Source organism: Salvelinus alpinus, chromosome 9 (genome assembly GCF_045679555.1).
Source record: "Salvelinus alpinus chromosome 9, SLU_Salpinus.1, whole genome shotgun sequence".
Lineage (NCBI taxonomy): Eukaryota > Metazoa > Chordata > Actinopteri > Salmoniformes > Salmonidae > Salvelinus > Salvelinus alpinus.
The window spans coordinates 24652749-24670838 of NC_092094.1; the positions used below are offsets into that span (position 1 = coordinate 24652749).

Genomic DNA, 18090 nt, shown 5'->3' on the forward strand with positions numbered 1-18090 from the left:
GGTGACCATAAACATGACCGAATACAAACAGTGTAGCTATTCCCTCCGCAAGGCAAACAAACAAGCTAAGCGTCAGTATAGAGACAAAGTAGAGTCACAATTCAACGGCTCAGACACAAGAGGTATGTGGCAGGGTCTACAGTCAATCACGGATTACAAAAAAAAAGCTCCGTCGTGGACCAGGATGTCTTGCTCCCAGACAGACTAAACAACTTTTTTGTTCGCTTTGAGGACAATACAGTGCTACTGACACGGCCCGCTACCAAAACCTGCAGACTCTCCTTCACTGCAGCCGACGTGAGTAAAACATTTAAACGTGTTAACCCTCGCAGGGCTGCAGGCCCAGACGGAATCGCCAGCCGCGTCCTCAGAGCATGCGCAGACCAGCTGGCTGGTGTGTTTACGGACATATTCAATCAATCCTTATCCCAGTCTGCTGTTCCCACATGCTTCAAGAGGGCCACCATTGTTCCTGTTCCCAAGAAAGCTAAGGTAACTGAGCTAAACGACTACCGCCCCGTAGCACTCATTTCCGTCATCATGAAGTGCTTTGAGAGACTAGTCAAGGACCATATCACCTCCACCCTACCTGACACCCTAGACCCACTCCAATTTGCTTACCGCCCCAATAGGTCCACAGACGACGCAATTGCAACAACACTGCCATAACCCATCTGGACAAGAGGAATACCTATGTGAGAATGCTGTTCATCGACTACAGCTCAGCATTTAACACCATAGTACCCTCCAAACTCATCATCAAGCTCGAGACCCTGGGTCTCGACCCCGCCCTGTGCAACTGGGTACTGGACTTCCTGACGGGCCGCCTCCAGGTGGTGAGGGTAGGAAACAACATCTCCACCCCGCTGATCCTCAACACTGGGGCCCCACAAGGGTGCGTTCTGAGCCCTCTCCTGTTCACCCACGACTGCGTGGCCATGCACGCCTCCAACTCAATCATCAAGTTTGCAGACACTACAGTGGTAAAACGCTTTTTGTGCATATGAAAAATCTTTGGTATGTTTTGTTTTGGCTCATGAAACCAACACTTTACATGTTGCATTTATATATATTTTAAATGTAGTTTGTCTTAGTCACATGCAGGACTAGTGCAAATTATAACTACTGCTCGTCTCAGCACTTCACAGGTGGCATCTAAAGAAGGCCCAAGCTGTTAGGTTGGGGTTTGTCATGTCGCAGTGTTGTACTGAATTGTATGTTGCAGCCATTGGAGGCCATCTGCTGTATCCATCTCAGGAGGAACAGAGGGGGATGCTGCCCAGAGGAACCTGGGGAAGCTAATAATAAGGGTCATGAAACTCAACTAGAACCTCCTTTTCCATAGCCAGTAGCGCAAAACAATTCGACAGTAGAGGAGAATTTTTGCTAAAACCGATTAATAACGGAGAAGCTTGCGGCAAGCTGATAAATTGCATGGGGTGGAGGGATACAATTTGGTAATTCTAGAGTGGATAAATCTGTTGGGATTACAACCTGACAAAAACATCACTGGTGTGAGGTTTCTTGAACAAGCTGAGCCCAGCTTTGTTTAACACTTAATTGGTTACTACATGATTCCATGTGTGTTATTTCAGAGTTTTGATGACTGCACTATTATTCTACAATGTAGAAAATAGTAAAAATAAAGAAAAATCGTTGAATGAGTAGGTGTGTCAACTTTTGACTGGTACTGTATGTATGTATATATGTATGTATGTATGTACAGTTGAAGTCGGAAGTTTACATACACTTCGGATGGAGTCATTAAAACTCATTTTTCAACCACTCCACAAATTTCTTGTTAACAAACCATAGTTTTGGCAAGTCGGTTAGTACATCTACTTTGTGCCTGACAAGTAATTTTTACAACAATTGTTTACAGATTATTTCACTTAATCACAATTCCAGTTGGTCAGAAGTTTGCATACACTAAGTTGACTGTGCCTTCAAACAGCTTGGAAAATTCCATAAAATGATGTCATGGCTTTAGAAGCTTCTGGTAGGCTAATTGACATCATTTGAGTCAATTGGAGGTGTACCTGTGGATATATTTCAAGGCCTACCTTCAAACGCAGTGCCTCATTGCTTGACATCATGGGAAAATCAAAAGAAATCAGCCAAGACCTCAGGAAAAAAAATGTGTAGACCTCCACAATTCTGGTTCATCCTTGGAAGCAATTTCCAAACGGCTGAAGGTACCACGTTCATCTGTACAAACAATATACGCAAGTATAAACACCATCGGACCACGTAGCCGTCATACCGCTGAGGATGGAGACGCGTTCTTTCTCCTAGAGATGAACGTGCTTTGGTGCGAAAAGGGCAAATCAATCCCAGAACAACAGCAAAGGACCTTGTTAAGATGCTGGAGGGAACAGGTACAAAAGTATCTATATCCACAGTAAAATGAGTCCTATATCGACATAACCAGAAAGACCGCTCAGCAAGGAAGAAGCCACTGCTCCAAAACCGCCATAAAAAAGCCAGACTACGCTTTGCAACTGTACATGGGGACAAAGATCATACTTTTTGGAGAAATGTCCTCTGGTCTAATGAAACAAAAATAGAACTGTTTGGCCATAATGACCATCGTTATGTTTTGAGAAAAAGGGGGGTGGATGTGCTAAAACTGAGTTTAAATGCCTTTGGCTAAGGTGTATGTAAACTTCCGACTTCAACTGTATGTATGTACAGTAGAAGTCGGATGTTTACATACACCTTAGCCAAATGCATTTAAACTCAGTTTTCACATATCCTGACATTTAATCCTACTAAAAATTCTGTCTTAGGTCAGTTAGGATCACCACTTTATTTTAAGAATGTGAAATATGTATGTATGAAAAACGAGTTAATGACCCCAACCTAAGTGTATGTAAACTTCCAACTGTATGTATGCACACACACACACACAATTTAAGTGCAAAATTGTCCAAAACAAATTACATTACAAACAACGGGTACAGTAGGTGACAACTCACTTAACCATTCCTGAGATATTCACTTCCTAGAAATAATTTTAATATCAAACTCACAAAAATTGTAATTAATTGCACAACCTCTTTTTCAAATTTCCACAAAATGTGCTAATTTTGAAGGCAGCCATTTTTTAAAGAACCAGGAAGATAAAATTGTCACGTCACACCCCCACACGTGATATCATTGAAAAGCCCAGAAGGTCCTCTCTAAGGGACAACAGGACTTAATAGTGGCTTGTATGGCCTCATGGATATGGACCAAGAACTGATGTCCACTTGAGGACAAAAATGAATTGCTGGGTCTCAGGAGAAGAGGGAACACTCATCTGTACAGCACAACTACGTTATTCTGGACTGACTGGAGTAGTGCAGCAGTATCCTAGACATTGGGGTTCCGGGAATGATACAGTGCTGGGTGCATCAGTGACTTTATTGGGGTGAGAGTGCAAGAGAAAAAAAGTACTGCATTTTTAACATTCACATTTTAGTCATTTAGCAGATGCTCTTATATAGAGCGACTTACAGAAGCGATTAGGGTTAAGTGCCTTGCTCAAGGGCACGTCGACAGATTTTACACCTAGTCGGCTCTGGGATTCGAAGCAGCAACCTTTCGGTTACTGGACCAAAGCTCTTAACCGCTAGGCTACCTGCCGCCTAATGCCAAAATGTACTTTTACAATGAGCTGAACAGGGCTTTTATTCCCAGCACCACAAACAAAACGAGACAGCATGGTGGCGTAAGTATTAATAATATTCACCTTCAGAGAAAGAAAGTGAGAAATAAAACGTTTTAGAAAGAGTGGGTCTCTACTCTCTATTATAACCTGAGAAAAGCCTGATGGTCCTGAACACCCTCTCTCTATGTCATGTTTGGGAAAGGACAACGTCACAATAGCAAATGGCCACATGTTCACCTGACTTCTACATGTCAAAGCACAGGCTAACGGCAGTTCCCCTCTACACACTAATAAACACAAGTGCGATTTTACCTTACCCCTTCCTCTCCCTAAACCAATTTGTTTTTTAACCATGTTTTCACCAAGTTTTACAAGGGTGAAAACAGCAACAGGACTCAGAGTCCATTAACTTTAAGCAGAGGCGGGATATAAATCTGCTAATGCCATGAGAGTTCTTAATCTTTTGAAATGTGTGGGGAAAATAAATTCAGTCATACAGGAGCAAATGTCAGCTTCCCCAGAGACACGCAACCAATCAAACCATGAATCCACCCCCACACTAAAAATCACAGGCTTCAGTCACCTAGCTAGTCATCAATAATGATAGCTCTGTCTGTATGTATGTATGTATGTATGTATGTATGTATGTATGTATGTATGTATGTATGTATGTATGTCAAGCAAAGGTTTGTACATATAACATACTTCACACCCACACAGAAAATACACTGTCCCAACGACAACACGCCATGGCTCAACGCATGTCAGAGATATGGAACCTCTCGTGGCTTGAGAGCACGTTCATATTCCAAATGAACTATTCAAGGTAAGCATTCCATTTGTTTCACCCACATAAAAAAAATAACAAAACAACGGAAGTGACAGAATCTACGTCCGCTTTACTTCCCTACCGCAGCGCGCAGGTGGAAAACTTGCCAGAGAAAAAATAACAATTACAAGTAAATTAATACAATATAAAAGTGAAGAAAACAAGTATAAGAGTATAGGTAAGTGTAATTTTATATTTATTTCATTCAAGTTTGCGAGACTTACTAGTATGCTAGTTCTGTTGATAACGTTAGTTGTGTCAAAGTTAAAGCCCTGTCTATCCACCAAGCCAATAACTTCTATGATACCTAGAATGATAAACTATAGGCTACATAACTCTAAAGCTTTGGTGAGCATCCACACCAGAGGAAAGTTAATCGTTTTACAGTCCTACACCTGTCAATCAACTGATCAACGCATCTTACTGCACAGCTACATACTAATAAGGAGGTAACAAGACCCTTCACGAGGTCTCTATCGCACAGATACTGGTTCAGACTAGAGATCAATCGATTATGATTTTTCAACGCCGATACCAATTACTGGAGGACCAAAAAAAGTCGATACCGATTAAAATCGGCCGATTTTTATTTATATATATATTTGTAATAATGACAATTACAACAATACTGAATGAACAATGAACACTTAATTTAACTTCATATAATACATAAAGAAAATTAAATTAGTCTCAAATAAATAATGAAACATGTTCAATTTGGTTTAAATAATGCAAACAATAGTGTTGGAGAATAAAGTAAAAGTGCAATATGTGCCTTGTAAAAAAGCTAACGTTTAAGTTCCTTGCTCAGAACATGAGAACATACAGTTGAAGTCTACATACACCTTAGCCAAATACATTTAAACTCAGTCTCACAATTCCTGACATTTAATCCTAGTTAAAAAAAACAAAAAAAATCAGGCTTCTGTCAGTTAGGATCGCCACTTTATTTTAAGAATGTGAAATGTCAGAATAATAGTAGAGAGAATTATTTCTTTCAGCTTTTATTTCTTTCATCACATTCCCAGTGGGTCAGAAGTTCAAACAATTTAAAGGCAATACTAATTGAGTACACACACATCTTCTTAGATGCATTGATTTAAAAGAAATAGTTGAATATATATATATATATATATATACAGTTGAAGTCAGAAGTTTACATACACTTCGGTTGGAGTCATTAAAACGTGTTTTTTCAACTACTCCACAAATGTCTTAACAAACTATAGTTTTGGCAAGTCGGTTAGGACATCTACTTTGTGCATGACAAGTCATTTTTCCAACAATTGTTTACAGACAGAATCTATCACAATTCCAGTGGGTCAGAAGTTTACATACACTAAGTTGACTGTGCCTTTAAACAGCTCGGAAAATTCCAGAAGATTGTCATGGCTTTAGAAGCTTCTGATAGGCTAATTGACATCATTTGAGTCAATAGGAGGTGTATCTGTGGATGTATTTCAAGGCCTAACTTCAAACTCAGTGCCTCTTTGCTTGACATTATGGGAAAATCAAAAGAAAATCAGCCAAGACCTCAAAAGAAAAATCGTAGACCTCCAAGTCTGGTTCATCCTTGGGAGCAATTTCCAAACGCCTGAAGGTACCACGTTCATCTGTACAAATCATAGTACGCAAGTATAAACACCATGGGACGACGCAGCCGTCACACCGCTCAGGATGGAGACGCGTTCTGTCTCCTAGAGATGAACGTACTTTGATGCGAAAAGTGCAAATCAATCCCAGAACAGCAGCAAAGGACCTTGTGAAGATGCTGAAGGAAACGGGTACAAAAATCTATATCCACAGTAAAAACGAGTCCTATATCGACATAACCTGAAAGGCCGCTCAGCAAGGAAGAAGCCACTGCTCCAAAACTGCCATAAAAAAAGACAGACTACGGTTTGCAACTGCACACGGGGACAAAGATCGTAGTTTTTGGAGAAATGTCCCCTGGTCTGATGAAACAAAAATGAAACTGTTTGGCCATAATGACCATCGTTATGTTTGGAGGAAAAAGGGGGAGCCTTGCAAGCCGAAGAACACCATCCCAACCGTGAAGCACGAGGGTGGCAGCATCATGTTGTGGGGGTGCTTTGCTGCAGGAGGGACTTGTGCACTTCACAAAATAGATGGTTTCATGAGGAAGGGAAATTACGTGGATATATTGAAGCAACATCTCAAGACATCAGTCGGGAAGTTAAAGCTTGGTCGCAAATGGGTCTTCCAAATGGACAATGACCCCAAGCATACTTCCAAAGTTGTGGCAAAATGGCTTAAGCATAACATAGTCAAGGTATTGGAGTGGCCATCACAAAGCCCTGACCTCAATCCTATAGAAAATTTGTTGGCAGAATTTTAAAAAAGTGTGTGCGAGCAAGGAGGCCTACAAACCTTTTTCAGTTACACCAGCTGTCAGGAGGAATGGGCCAAAATCCACCCAATTTGTTGTGGGAAGCTTGTGGAAGGCTACCCTAAACGTTCGACCCAAGTTAACTTCTTACGGCTGAGATCCTGTTAACGGGATCGACATGACAACAGCCAGTGAAAGTGCAGGGCGCCAAATTCAAACAGATATCTCATAATTAAAATTCCTCAAACATACAAGTATTTTACACCATTTTAAAGATAAACTCGTTGTTAATGCTACCACAGTGTCCGATTTCAAAAAGGCTTTACGACGAAAGCACACCATTTTTGATTATGTTAGGTCAGTACCTAGTCACAGAAAAACAGCCATTTTTCCAGCCAAAGAGAGGAGTCACAAAAAGCAGAAAGAGAAAAAAGTAATCACTAACCTTTGATGATCTTCATCAGATGACACTCATAGGACTTCATGTTACACAATACATGTATGTTTTGTTCGATAAAGTAAATATTTATATCAAAAAAAATCTTAGTTTACATTGGCGCGTTGTGTTCCTTGCTCGCACGCACTTTTTTTTCTCTTTCTGCTTGTTTTTGCCTCCAAAACATCCGGTGATTTTGCACAGAGCCACATCAATTTACAGAAATACTCATAATAAACATTGATAAAAGACACAAGTGTTATACATGGAACTTTAGATAAACTTCTCCTTAATGCAACCGCTGTGTCAGATTTCAAAAAAGCTTTACGGAAAAAGCACACCATGCAATAATCTGAGTACGGTGCTCAGACACAAAAGCAAGCCATACATGTAGATGTTGATGTAGATGTTGTGTAGTCAACAGAAGTCAGAAATGGCATTATAAATATTCACTTACCTTTGATGATCATCAGAATGCACTCCCGGGAAATCGCAGTTCCACAATAAATGTTTGTTTTGTTCGATAAAGTCCATAATTTATGTCCAAATACCTCCTTTTTGTTCGCGCCTTCAGTTCACAAATCCAAATTCACGACGCGCAGGCCAGACGAAAAGTAAAAACATTCCATTACAGTTCGTAGAAACATGTCAAACGATGTATAGAATCAATCTTTAAGATGTTATTGACATAAATCGTCAATGTTTCAACCGGAGAATTCCTTTGTCTTTAGAAATGAAAAGGAACGCAGCTACCTCTCACGGGAGCGCGCCTGAATGAGCTCATGGCCTTCTGGCAGACCATTTACTCAATCAGCTCTTATTCTCTCCTGCTTTACAGTAGAAGCCTGAAACAAGGTTCTAAAGACCAGTGGAAGGCTTAGGAAGTGCAATCGAACCAAATTTCCACTGTATCTTGGATAGGCAAAGAGTTGAAAAACTACAAACCTCAGATTCCCACTTCCTGGTTGGATTTTTTTCTCAGGTTTTTGCCTGCCATATGAGTTATGTTATACTCACAGACATCATTCAAACAGTTTTATAAACTTCAGTGTTTTCTATCCAAATCTACTAATAATATGCATATCTTAGCTTCTGGGCATGAGTATCAGGCAGTTTACTCTGGGCACCTTATTTATCCAAGCTACTCAATACTGCCCCCAAGCCATAAGAAGTTAAACAATTTAAAGGCAATGCTACCAAATACTAATTGAGTGCATGTAAACTTCTGACCCACTGGAAATGTGATGAAAGAAATAAATCACTCTCTCTACTATCATTCTGACATTTCACATTTTTTAAACGAAGTGGTGATGGTAACTGACCTAAGACAGGTAATTTTTACTCTGATTAAATGTCAGGAATTGTGAAACTGAGTTTAAATGTATTTGGCTAAGGTATATGTAAACTTCAACAGTATGTGTGTGTGTTTGTGTATATATATATAATTACCTTGAAATGGTTTGTAAACTTCATAAATAATGAATTCAATATCTACCATATTGAAACTTAATAAATATTTAATTTGAATATAAAATTACATTAATATTTTATTTGAAACCTGAACTTAATATTCATTCAATTCAGATTCAAATCATGAAATACAAGTTCAATTTATGAATAAAATTTTTCAATATGTGCATTAAAGATGAAAAAATATTAAATTGCAAAGGTAATATCGTAACACAAATTCAAATACAATTTATGTTGGCACTGAAAAGCACTCCATACTATAGCACACAATATTTTACATACAGCAGGTTTTTAAAAGACCTAAGAGTTGTCTACTTCGTGTTTTACTTATGCCATAAAAAAACTAAAATCAAATTTTATTGGTCACATATACATGGTTAGCAGATGTTAACGCGAGTGTAGCGAAATGCTTGTGCTTCTAGTTCCGACCATGCAGTAATATCTAACAATTTCACAACAACTACCTTACACACACACACGTGTAAAGGAATGAATAAGAATCTGTACATATAAATATATGGATGAGCGATGGCCGGCATAGGCATGATGCAGTAGATGGTCTAGAGTAGAGTAGATGAGTAATGTAGGGTATCTAAACATTATATAAAGTGGCATTGTTTAAAGTGATTAGTGATACATTTATTACATCCAATTTTTAATTATTAAAGTGGCTAGAGATTTGAGTCAGTATGTTGGCAGCAGCCACTCAATGTTAGTCTGATGGCCTTGAGATTAGAGGTCGACCGATTAATCGGAATGGCCGATTAATTAGGGCCGATTTCAAGTTTTCATAACAATTGGTAATCGTTATTTCTGGACACCGATTGTGGATTTTTTTTACACCTTTATTTAACTAGGCAAGTCAGTTAAGAACACATTCTTATTTTCAATGACGGCCTAGGAACGGGTTAACTGCCATGTTCAGGGGCAGAATGACAGATTTACCTTGTCAGCTCGGGGATTAGTTTTTGCAAACTTCCGGTTACTAGTCCAACGCTCTAACCACCTGCCTTACATTGCACTCCACGAGGAGACTGCGTGGTAGGCTGACTACCTGTTACGCGAGGGCAGCAAGAAGCCAAGGTAAGTTGCTAGCGAGCATTAAACTTATCTTATAAAAAAACAATCTTAACATAATCACTAGTTAACTACACATGGTTGATGATATTACTAGTTTATCTAGCGTGTCCTGCGTTGCATATAACCAATGCGGTGCCTATTAATTTTTCATCGAATCACAGCCTACTATGCCAAACAGGTGATGATTTAACAAGCACATTCGCGAAAAAAAGCACTGGCGTTGCACCAATGTGTACCTAAACATCAATGCCTTTCTTTAAAATCAATACACAAGTATATATTTTTAAACCTGCATATTTAGTTAATATTGCCTGCTAACATTAATTTATTTTAACTAGGGACATTGTGTCACTTCTCTTGCGTTCCGTGCAAGCAGTCAGGGTATATGAGCAGTTTGGGGCGCCTGGCTCGTTGCGAACTGTGTGAAGTCTATTTATTCCTAACAAAGACCGTAATTAATTTGCCAGAATTGTACATAATTATGACATAACATTGAAGGTTCTACAATGTAACAGCAATATTTAGACTTAGGGATGCCACCCATTAGATAAAATACGGAACCGTTCCGTATTTCACTGAAAGAATAAACGCTTTGTTTTCTCAATGATAGTTTCCGGATTCGACCATATTAATGACCAAAGGCTCGTATTTCTGTGTTTTATTATGTTATAATTAAGTCTATGATTTGATAGAGCAGTCTGACTGAGCGATGGTAGGCAGCAGCAGGCTCGTAAGCATTCATTCAACAGCACTTTCGTGCGTTTGCCAGCAGCTCGTCGCTGTGCTTCAAGCATTGAGCTGTTTATGACTTCAAGCCTATCAACTCCCGAGATTAGGCTGGTGTAACCGATGTGAAATGGCTAGCTAGTTAGCGGGGTGCGCGCTAATAGCGTTTCAAACGTCACTCGCTCTGAGACTTGGAGTAGTTATTCCCCTTGCTTTGCAAGGGCCGCGGCTTTTGTGGAGCGATGGGTAACGATGCTTCGTGGGTGACTGTTGTTGATGTGTGCAGAGGGTCCCTGGTTCGCGCCCGGGGCGAGGGGACGGACTAAAGTTAAACTGTTACACTTTCATATGTTCTCATGTTCTGAGCAAGGAACTTAAACGTTAGCTTTCTTACATGGCACATATTGCACTTTTACTTTCTTCTCCAACACTTTGTTTTTGCATTATTTAAACCAAATTGAACATGTTTCATTATTTATTTGAGGCTAAGTTGATTTTATTGATGTATTATATTAAGTTAAAATAAGTGTTCATTCAGTATTGTTGTAATTGTCATTATTACAAACAAATAAAAATATTTAAATTTAAAAAAACGGTTGATTAATCGGTATCAGCTTTTTTTGGTCCACCAATAACCGTTATCGGCGTTGAAAAATCATAATCGGTCAACCTCTACTTGAGATAGCTGTTTTTCAGTCTCTCGGTCCCAGCTTTGATGCACCTGTACTGACCTCGCCTTCTGGATGATAGCGGGGTGAACAGGCAGTGGCTCGGGCGGTTGTTGTCCTTCATGATCTTTTTGGCCTTCCTGTGACATAGGGTGGTGTAGATGTCCTGGAGGGCAGGTAGTTTGCCCCCGGTGATGCGTTGTGCAGACCTCACTACCCTCTGGAGAGCCTTACGGTTGTGGGCGGAGCAGTTGCCATACCAGGCGGTGATACAGCCCGACAGGATGCTCTCGATTGTGCATCTGTAAAAGTTTGAGAGTGTTTTTGGTGACAAGCCAAATTTCTTCAGCCTCCTGAGGTTGAAGAGGCGCTGTTGCGCCTTCTTCACCACGCTGTCTGTGTGGGTGGACCATTTCAGTTTGTCCTTGATGTGTACGCCAAGGAACTTAAAAAAACATTCCACCTTCTCCACTACTGTCCCGTCAATGTGGATGGGGGGGGGGTGCGCTCCCTATCCTGCTGTTTCCTGCAGTCCACGAGCATCTCCTTTTTTGTTGACATTGCAATACTGGTATCGTCACAGCCCTATAAAACACTCAGTGGGACTTTTAGGCCACAAGCTTTCTACCAATATCTCAAACATGTGCTATTCACTCCAAAATTGCTTTCAAAAGCAAAGGCTTTACTGTGATTTAGGCTTTGATGGGGAAATCTGTGATTTATAATGCTGCACAGCAGAGAGGAAAACACTGCCGTGAACTTCCACTGGAGCTGTGAGGATCTCCCGGGCGAAGCTACTGATCAAAGCCGGGAGATGAGTCACAAGTGACATGTTATGCAACTTTCATTTCACATGCAGTGGCATACGGCGGGGACATCAATGGAGTATGTGGCAAAAAAAATAATTAAAATCACATTGTATGGCAGAATGGGTTGGAGACTAGCTTTTACAGCGACACAATACCCTCACAGGCTCACATACAAAACCTTTACCATTGAGTAAAGAAAGTAGAGGCAGTGTTATCTGTATGTAGGCACTGTTTGAAGTGTATGCTATTGTAGGCAGTAGTAGCGACTATTAAAACCCAGTGCGAACCAGGGCTGGCAATTGCCAGGGACCTCACAACATGATATCACAATACTAAGGTGCCGATACGATATGTATTTCGATTCTCAATGTATTGCAATTCAATGTACCGAACATATTGCTCACCATGTCTGCTGTAGAGGGACAACAGAGAGCGATGAGAAAAATCAGTCAAGGAAATAAGTGCTGAAAACATGTTGGCTCACTATTTATAAAGAAGATGGAGAAAAAGTGATAGGATGAACAATACTAGTTTTGGCATATTGCGCCTAGGAATTTTCAATTCTCCCTGACTGCTTAGCTGACTGTGTATTACAAATGTGACTGATGTACCCATTGATGGATTTATCAGTTCATTGATTTATGACAGTTGCTTAGCCAACACTACCCAAGAGGAAATTACCTCAACCCACTTGTGCAAGACCTTATATTCGAGATCTAAATATGCTTTCCCCCAGTGCTTACAGTAACACTATGGGTAAACACTGCTTCTTTCAATGGCTTGCATGCAAAGGTAACACGGGAAGCTGTGTCACACCAGACTGCACTTCCTGTAGCAGGTTATCGTTTTTAGTAATGAATCTTGTTCTGAAGGCAGGTCTGCAGAGCACTAGCTAAGTCATAAAATCTGATTTTAAAACTAACCACACGGCTAACCGGAATGCCTAACCCCTAATCTTAGATTAAAGAGCAAAAAACTAATTTTTGTTTGCATGAATTTGAACAATATAGCCAGTTTAGACTTTGCAGCTGGCCCATCTAGCGGAAATCGCTCAGTTCTGCCTCCAGGGCAAGATTCATGACAAACGTCAACCTGCCCTCTAACTGTTTTCAGCGAATGGGGTAGGGTGGGGGGTGTCAAACAGAAAGCAGTCATCCCATATAGAACTGGAATAATATTCGGAAAAATAGTAAGGTGATCACCATCACCAGACTTATAAAAAGATAATAAATAAACACATAACTACAGCCATATAATTATATGTCAGACTTTATTAAAAACATTTTTGGTGTGGTTTGTAAAATAGCACTTACTGTTAAAGGGAAGCGACAGCAGTCTCAGCAGTGTATTCAGGGAGACGTCAAGGCAACGTGTCGCCTCCCGCAGAGGTTCTGCAGGTGTGTCATCAACACCACAGGACCAGTGCTACTTTCTGCATCTGAGCCTGAGACTCAAAGACGAGTCGAGCGACACAAGTGTGTAGCAAATTGACTGAGGTGTCTGTGTGGGAGAGACTAATGTACGTGTATGGAAGAGAAAGATCTCAAGCTCATTCCCAAGCAACCGTTCCAACCACAACACGGAGAACCACAAAAATACTTTACACTTGCAAAACATGACCATGTCCTTGCAAGCCTAAATATTGTGGAGCAATATAATGTCTGACATTCAGGTATTCTGTGTGAGCAACCTGAAAGAGGACAGCACTCACACACTAGGGCTGCACGATATTGGCCCCAAAAAAATCTAACAGAAATTTAAAATAAATATATATATGATTCTACTTTGTATCCCTCATTTACTCAAGTGTTTCCTTTATCTGTAGAACGGACGAAGAAGTATAGCTTGAGTCACAGGAAAATGGAATATAACGTTGCGGATAAAGTCTGGAATGACAATTTAATGTGTACAACATCTAAAGACCTGCATCACTATTACCAAAAGGACGTATTTGGGTGTTTTTGGAGCCTTTGTTCATGTTTTTTCGGGGCCTCCATACTACACAACAAGGATGAGGAAGTGATTTGCTGTTTGGGGTAAATTTCTCAAAAACATGTGTATTAACACAAAAAGGTGTCTGGACCCTTTGATAACATTCAATTTACATCAAAACGTTTGATTTGGTTGTAAAACATAAATAAATGAACTTCTACTTTAAAGTAGATCTAACAGCAAGGAGGAGGAACTTTTCTGCTTGAGTGAGGGGCAAGGCTTGCTGTATGTGGGAAGCAGTTGCAAGATGAAAAAAAAAAGTAGATTATCAAATCGGACGTTACACATGCGACTGTGGCGTTTCAAAACTATTTAATACAATATGAATCTCTTGCAAAATGGATATTGCATGTCAATATTGAGATTGATGTAAATTTGATTCATTGTGCAGCCCTAACATACGCACAGTGCCATTGATTACTATTGAGGGCCTTCAACCTGTCAGACACTGAGGCACGGTGAAATTTCCAAAACAGAAGAGCTTGGTAATTTCTTTCGTGCGACAATTAAAGGGTAGGAATCATGAGTTTTTACACACCAAATTAACACATTGTAGTAAAATACTTAGTAACTTAGGTAACCAGATTGTTACTACAACTACAAAAAGTTATGTTTTGGGGGTTTTACATATTTAACTTATTTCCGAATACATTTACATTTAAGTCATTTAGCAGACGCTCTTATCCAGAGCGACTTACAAATTGGTGCATTCACCTTATGATATCCAGTGGAACAACCACTTTACAATAGTGCATCTAACTCTTTTAAGGGGGGGGGGGGTTAGAAGGATTACTTTATCCTATCCTAGGTATTCCTTAAAGAGGTGGGGTTTCAGGTGTCTCCGGAAGGTGGTGATTGACTCCGCTGACCTGGCGTCGTGAGGGAGTTTGTTCCACCATTGGGGAATATCTTCTAAACTAACCACAATGCAATATTTCGCAATGTCATATGGAAAATCTACTCTGCGTTAGCTAGCTCGAGCTGGTTAACGTTAGCCACTAGCCATGCAGAGTGTGTTGGCATTGGTGAGCTACAATCCACCAATCACGAAGAGGTGTGATCTAAACAAGCAATCAGATTCCCCACATGTGGGGGCCGCGTGATCTCCGTGAAGTAGGCTACCTGAGTTTTTCAACCTTGGCTTAGTACTAGTGCGCTATAGTAGCTGGACTGACATGATCATTACCATCTGCCTGGACTCTTCCCCTATGCCCAATGCAGTCTTCTGGACTATTCCCTCACTATATTGAATTAGCGGCCTCTCCCTCTGTAGGGCCTCTTTCCTTGGCTTTTCTTTGGTAGCTAACGCAACCGTCAAGACTTGCCTCACTTTACTTTTTTGTTGTTGTGTTCTGTGGGTTCCTGCCTGTGCTAGACTAGTTGGTGTTGTTCTCTGGCTTACTAAATTACTGAGCTATGTCGACCGTGGTGATTGGCTAGCTAGACAAGTTAGCTGGCTAGCAAGCTAAAATAATTCAATTTTGCTGGCTGACCAAGAACCTCATATACCTGTAACATTATTTGATAACTGGTTAGATGGCGTTACGTATTTCCAAAGCGTCGGCTTACTTTAATGTAGCTGTAAGCTAGGTGTTGATAGCAAATGGCAGACTCATGCAGTGCTAATGTAACGCTAGAAGGCTGGTAGGGCTAATGTTAGCTGGCTAGCAACCTTGCAAGCTGATTTGTAACAATATTCGTAAAGTATTTACTTGCAAGTTGGCTGAAAATGAAATTGAAACGAGTAGTCATGACTGCAAATTATTTGGTTTTATTTGAAGTTACACATTTAAAGTTATTTCTGTTGGCGTTTACAATTTTGGGAATAGGCTGGCTTGACCAGTACTCTCAATTGCGTTACACCTTGCAAAATCAATTCTGGCATGACTTTGGCATTTTCGTCGATTGCATGTAATAACTAAAAAAATAGAAATGTGAGGTGTAACTTTGCATTGGGACTTCTGATGCGTATATTAATGCAAATCCATATGTTACGTTTACGCTCCCTACCCTTTAAGAATGGACACAGTCTTCATACAGAACCTCACCAATCTGAAGTGACCTCAAGTCAGTAGGAGTGATCAATGAGACGGAAAAGAGGAAGAGAGGATGGAGATAAAAGGGTGGATAGAAGAGTGGAGGTTTTACCTGTGCTGCCTAATGTTTTGTAAAACCGGTACTCCAAATGCAGCTGTGGTGCCCTTGATTTGATTGGTTCCTGAAAGAATAATACAAAAAGGAAACACTTCAGTTGAAGGTGGGCTTTTCATTCAATACACAACATGAATTACACCTACAACAAATAGGAAAATTATTTAAATTAATTATCATTCAAACAAATTACTTTCAAATTAAGATTCAGAAACTCATTAATTAGCATGTAGTTGACTATTAAAATAAATATTTTTTTAATAAAATATATCATGATTTTGATAGCTGCTCATTGGGTCAATTCACTTTAGAAAGAGGATAATCTCATAAGGGAAATAATCAGAAATAACGCTTGGGTGGTATACCGGGGTATTTGAAAATAGCAATGGGATGGTTTTTCAATACGGTTGAAACAATTTTTTAGTTTTTCAGTACATCTTAATATTTGTATATCTCTAAGTAAATACCTGCAGTCAACTTGTGCAATGCATTAGGAGATGAAGCAGATTGCGTTCTTCATTTCACCGGTCACATTATTTTACATTATGAAGTTTAAGTATAGGGCAGCGCACAATTGGCCCAGCGTTGTCCCGGTTAGGGGAGGGTTTGGCTGGGGTAGACCGTCATTTTTATTTTACAATGTTTACATTCATTTTATTTCACCAGGTAGGCCAGTTGAGAACAAGTTCTCATTTACAACTGCAACCTGGCCAAGAAAGCAAATAAATGTTAAATAAATAAAAAAATATTAAAATAAGATTTTGTTCTTAACTGACTTGCCTAGCTAAATAACGGTTAAATAAAATCAAAATTAAGTAGCTCCCCAGAACAGCTGAGCCAGTCACGTTTGATTGTAAATAGCACAATGGGAGAAAACGGGAGCAGGTCCAGCAGTGTATTTACAGGGGTCGTGTTTTATATTGAAAGTCAAATTATTATTATTTTTTCAATAGAGTGATCAGGGTCATGCAACTATAGTTTTCCTTCACAGAAGATACATTAGTGCAACTCATTCAGCAGAAAACAGCTTCATTTTTCATCAGATGACTACAGAAGTGCAACGCTATTTGAATGGCAGCCACAAGTAAATGAGATTAATGAAAATGCAAGGTATTTTTTGCAAAAACGACGCATGACCATCATATTTCTAATGTTTAGGCCTATCATAGAAAGAACGTAGCCAGCTATATTTCCTATTGTTTTGTTTAATTAAATCAGCTCATCTTGCATTTTACGAGAAAAGTACTGGAGAAATGTAGCTACACACCAGTCAGAGCCCCGTCTTGCTGATAGAATGCACATTTTGTGAATTCTCAGAATTTAGAAGCGCAACTGAAGCACAAAATTAGTTGGATGCCGAGCAGAAATTACAACAAGTAGTATTTTAGATCTATGCTTACAAAATGCAGCAAGGTATTTGTTATGCGTTTTATATATTTTTCCTGCGCGAAAAAAACGCAGAACTCTGCGTTAGCAAGTTCAACTCAGGGGTCGTGTTATCTTAGTAAGTGACTGAATTAATAAGGTGACGGGGCATCATATTGTGTTAGCTTTCTGCCATGTTTGAAAAGTCAAAGCCCTTTGGATAAGTTATTTGTACAGCTGCCACTGTTATCTTGATTTCCTTGTGTTTTTTTCTTCAGTTCGTTCTTGGCCCGTCTGCTCCTCCCCCTCTTCTCCGAGCAGAGGAGGCAGGCCCATTACTCTGGCGACTTCAGACACAGCATGTAGACATGCTGCTCCAGAGGCAGTACTGTTCTTCCTTCAGACAAGCATGCATCAAAACTTTGTTCATTTGCACAATGTCTCTCGTTCAAATCGCCTTGCAAATGTCAAAATTCAACAACAAAAAAGACATTCAGTAGCCACTACCTACACATGTATAACTTTATGAGCTGGATTGCCTGTCATTGCAATACACTTATTT

The 18090-nt window shown here is 39.8% G+C and overlaps 1 protein-coding gene across 5 annotated transcripts in view; it reads right to left on the reverse strand.

The window, feature by feature from the left end:
- LOC139584537 (casein kinase I-like) overlaps nucleotides 1-18090 on the reverse strand; it is a 56206-nt gene that overhangs the window by 23589 nt on the left and 14527 nt on the right. For 4 of the 5 annotated variants that reach the window (XM_071416523.1, XM_071416521.1, XM_071416522.1 and 1 more), the window contains exon 4: nucleotides 16161-16230. In XM_071416523.1, coding sequence (XP_071272624.1) covers nucleotides 16161-16230 — 70 coding nt within the window. Of the gene's footprint in view, nucleotides 1-11274; nucleotides 11514-16160; nucleotides 16231-18090 lie in introns of those variants that run through there. The other variant, XM_071416524.1, reaches the window with a different exon arrangement.